The 3,930-nt window shown below is 54.8% G+C and overlaps 1 protein-coding gene across 1 annotated transcript; it reads left to right on the forward strand.

Annotated features, from left to right (window-relative positions):
- Positions 1-6: 6 nt before the first annotated feature.
- LOC116548009 (carnitine O-palmitoyltransferase 1, brain isoform-like) lies at positions 7-3,888 on the forward strand. Its single transcript, XM_032273710.1, has 6 exons — positions 7-117; positions 336-437; positions 589-726; positions 3,113-3,190; positions 3,420-3,527; positions 3,615-3,888. The coding sequence occupies exons 1-6, from the start codon at positions 91-93 to the stop codon at positions 3,783-3,785; spliced, it is 624 nt and encodes a 207-aa protein (XP_032129601.1). The 5' UTR covers positions 7-90; the 3' UTR covers positions 3,786-3,888.
- The last annotated feature ends 42 nt before the right edge of the window (positions 3,889-3,930 follow it).

The raw sequence follows: 3,930 nt of genomic DNA on the forward strand, positions 1-3,930 counted from the left end.
TGTTTGTGGGGAGCCCTGATCTTCACGCTGCACGTGGCGCTGAGGCTGCTTCTGTCCTACCACGGCTGGCTTCTTGAGCCCCACGGAGCCATGTCCTCTCCCACCAAGACCTGGCTGGTATGGGAGGGGCACAGCCCTGCTCCGGCTCTCCTGGGACCCGCTTCTCTGTCCCCCTTTCTCTGTGGGTCTCTGTCCCCTTTTCTCTCGGGGTCGCTGATGCTCCGTCTCAGTCTCTGTGTCCTTCTCTTTGGGTTTCTGTCCCACTGTCGACCCCGCCCCCCTCAACCCCCTGGCCCCGTTGAGGGGTTAATGACCCCGTGACTCCTCTTCTCCAGGCCTTGGTCCGCATCTTCTCCGGCCGCCACCCGATGCTCTTCAGTTACCAGCGCTCCCTGCCGCGCCAGCCCGTGCCCTCTGTGCAGGACACTGTGCGCAAGGTGGGCGGGGTGCGCGGTGTGGGCGGGGCGTGACCGGGGTGGGCGGGGCGTGATTGGGGCGCTCGGGTGGGCGGGGCGTGACCGGGGTGGGCGGGGCGTGGCCGGGGCGCGCGGGTGGGCGGGGCGTGACCTGCGCTCTTCCCCTCTCCAGTACCTGGAGTCGGTCCGGCCCGTCCTGTCTGACGAGGACTTCGACTGGACCGCGGTCCTGGCGCAGGAATTCCTGAGGCTGCAGGCGTCGTTGCTGCAGTGGTACCTGCGGCTCAAGTCCTGGTGGGCGTCCAACTATGTGAGTCCCGCCACCGCCACCAAGGCCCCACCTGAAAGGCCAAGGGCGTGAGCTCGCCCTGCTGAACTTGCGAGGTCTGCGCCCCACAACGCGCAAAAAAACCCAAAAATATAAAAATTAGCCGAGTGTGCTGCCATGCGGCCATAATCCTATCTGCTTAAGAGGCAGAGAGAATCGCTTAAACCTGGGAGGTGGAGGTTGCAGTGAGCCAAGGTCATGCCACTACAGCCTGGGCAACAGAGCGAGACTCTCTCAAAACAAAGCAAAAAGAACAAAGGAGTTGAAGAGTGAACAGTGGTGGGAGAGGCCTGAGCTCCAGACTGAGGATCCTGGACTCTATCCTGGGCATACTAGGGAGGCATGGGAGGGTTTGTTGCCGGGAAGAGGCAGGGTCAGCTCTGGTGTGGGGGAGAGACTGGAGGGTGGAAGGCTGGAGAGGAAGCTACCGTGAGCCCTACCATTGTAGGTCAGTGAGACACTGTGTTGAGAATGAGAGGGGCAGGGAAGAGGGTCTGCGGAAGAGTCCCAGCGGGCACCAACATGGCAAGGTCAGGTGGTCAACCTGAGGAAGGGGACGAAATGTCTGGAGAAGTAGAAGGGAATGTGGGCTTTGCTTTTCTAGTTAAATTTTTTTTTTTTCTGCACGCTTTTGGACAAGATTCTGTTTACACACACACACACACACACACACACACACACACACGCACTTCTTTCTTCCCTTCTTTCCCTCCCTCCCCCCTCCCTCCCTTCCTTTCTTCCTTCCTTGCTCCCTCATTCCCTCCATTCCTACTTCCCTTTCTTCCTTTCTTTTGCTTCCTTCTTTCCTTCCTTCCTTTTCCCTTCCTTCCTTCCCTTTCCTTTCTTTTTCTCTTTTCCTACCTCCCTTCCCCTCGTCGCTCCCTCCCCCTCGTCGCTCCCTCCCTCCCTCCCTCCCTCTCTCTCTCTTTTCTCCCTCTCTCTTTCTCTCTGTTACTTTCTTTCTTTCCTCCTTCTTTCTTGGAAGGGGTCTCACTCTGTCACCCAGGCTAGAGGGCAGTGGCGTCATCATGGCTCACTGCAACCTTGACCTCCCAGGCTGAAGCTGTCCTCCTACCTCGGCCTCCCGAGTAGCTGGGACTATAGGCATGTGCCACCAAGCCCAGCTAATCTTTAGGCTTTTTTGTAGAGGTGGGGTCTTGCTATGTTGCCCAGGCTGGTCTCAAGGATAACTGGGATCAAGCTATCCTCCCACCTCGGCCTCCCAAATGCTGGGGTAACAAGCGTGAGCCACTGCGCCTGGCCTGTATATTTTACTGTACCTCCAGGCCAACTGCCAGTAATAACACACATCATTATTTTATGTACAAGAAAAAAACCCTACAAGGCCAGCTGAAGTCTTATCATAGTTCTTTCAGTTGTGTTTTTCATTGTTTGAATTTTCTTATGCTACTGGCAAGGTAAAAAATTTCATGTATTTATACATATACATTATTTCACGTATTAATTGTTTTGTAAATTTTGCATTTATGTTCTGTTTATTTTTCTTTCTTTCTTTCTTTCTTTCTTTTTTTGAGGCAGAGTTTCATTCCTGTTGCCCAGTTGGGGGTAAGGTGGTGCGATCTCAGCTCACTGCAACCTCCACCTCCCAGGTTCAAGCGATTCTCCTGCCTCAGCCTCCTAAGTAGCTGGAATTACAGGTGCCCACCACCATACCCAGCTAATTTTTGTACTTTTAGTAGAAACAGGGTTTCACCATGTTGACCAGGCTGGTCTCGAACTCCTGACCTCAGGTGATCCGCCTGCCTCAGCCTCCCAAAGTGCTGGGATTACAGGTGTGAGCCACCTGGCCCATCCCTATTTTTTTTTTTTTTTTTTTGTATGAAATTTCACTCTTGTCACCCAGGCTGGAGTGCAATGATGCAATCTCAGCTCACTGCAACCTCTGCCTCCCAGGTTCAAGTGATTCTCCTGCCTCAGCCTCCCAAGTAGCTGGGATTACAGGCACACACCACCACGCCTGGCTAATTGTTGTATTTTTAGTAGAGACATGGTTTCATCATGTTGGTCAGGCTGGTCTTGAACTCCTGAGCTCAGGTGATCTGCCCACCTCAGCCTCCCAAAGTGCTGTGATTACAGGCGTGAGCCACCACGCCTGGTTGTACCTTGTTCTCTCCAACAGCTGTGTGATATCCTGTGTTATTCCACTGCCGGAGTGTAACAGGGTTTAGCTAACTGAACCCCCAGGGCTGGATTTCTAGGTGATTGCTAGTTACTGACTGTGATATAGCTGGCTTCTTTGGCTCTATCCTCCCTGCCTGACACAGGAACATTCGGGGGCTTCCCTGTCCCGCTGTCCCTCCCCCAGCAAGGCCCTAGCCCCCTCACTGTGTCTCCCTACCCTGCTTAGGTCAGTGACTGGTGGGAGGAATTTGTGTACCTGCGCTCCCGAAATCCACTGATGGTGAACAGCAACTATTACATGATGGTGAGAAGGGGAGCGTTTCTGGAGCAGGGTGAGATTCCTAGGCCCTGGGTCTGGGGTTGAGGTACCTGGGTGGAATGTGACGTTCATGCTCAGTCAGCTGGATCTGGACGCACAGGCTGGGATTCATCATTCTGTCCTGTTTTGGGGTCAGGACCTGTGTTTGGGTCAGTGGCCCCATTGGGGCAAACCTGATCACGGGCGTTTTGCCGTCCCCTCTGCTGGTCCCCAGGACTTCCTGTATGTCACGCCCACACCTCTGCAGGCAGCTCGCGCTGGAAACGCCATCCATGCTCTCCTCCTGTACCGTCACCGCCTGAACCGCCAGGAGATCCCCCCGGTAAGAGGGGCCCAGTGGGCTAGGGTGGAGCTGTGGTCCTGTGGCGTGGGTCCTGGAAAGCAGCTCACAGCCCGCGGTTTCCTGCAGACTTTGCTGATGGGAATGCGTCCCTTATGCTCTGCCCAGTACGAGAAGATCTTCAACACCACGCGGATTCCAGGTGTCCAAAGAGGTGAGACTCCTCCCATCCCCACTGATGGGGGGAGAACAATATCGTGGCTAAGAGCATGCTTTCTGGAGTCCACCTGCCTGAGTTAGGGTCCATCACTTCCTTGCTGTGTGACCCTCTGCATGTTATTACCCTCTCTGGGCCTCGGCTTTCACTAAAGCAGGATAATAATAATGGTACCTAGGGGTGGGCACAGTGACTCACACCTGTAATCCCAGCACTTTGGTCGGGGGG

The sequence above is a fragment of the Sapajus apella genome, unplaced genomic scaffold (genome assembly GCF_009761245.1).
Source record: "Sapajus apella isolate SASKATOON/1434 unplaced genomic scaffold, GSC_monkey_1.0 scaffold6237, whole genome shotgun sequence".
NCBI classification, from domain to species: Eukaryota; Metazoa; Chordata; class Mammalia; order Primates; family Cebidae; genus Sapajus; species Sapajus apella.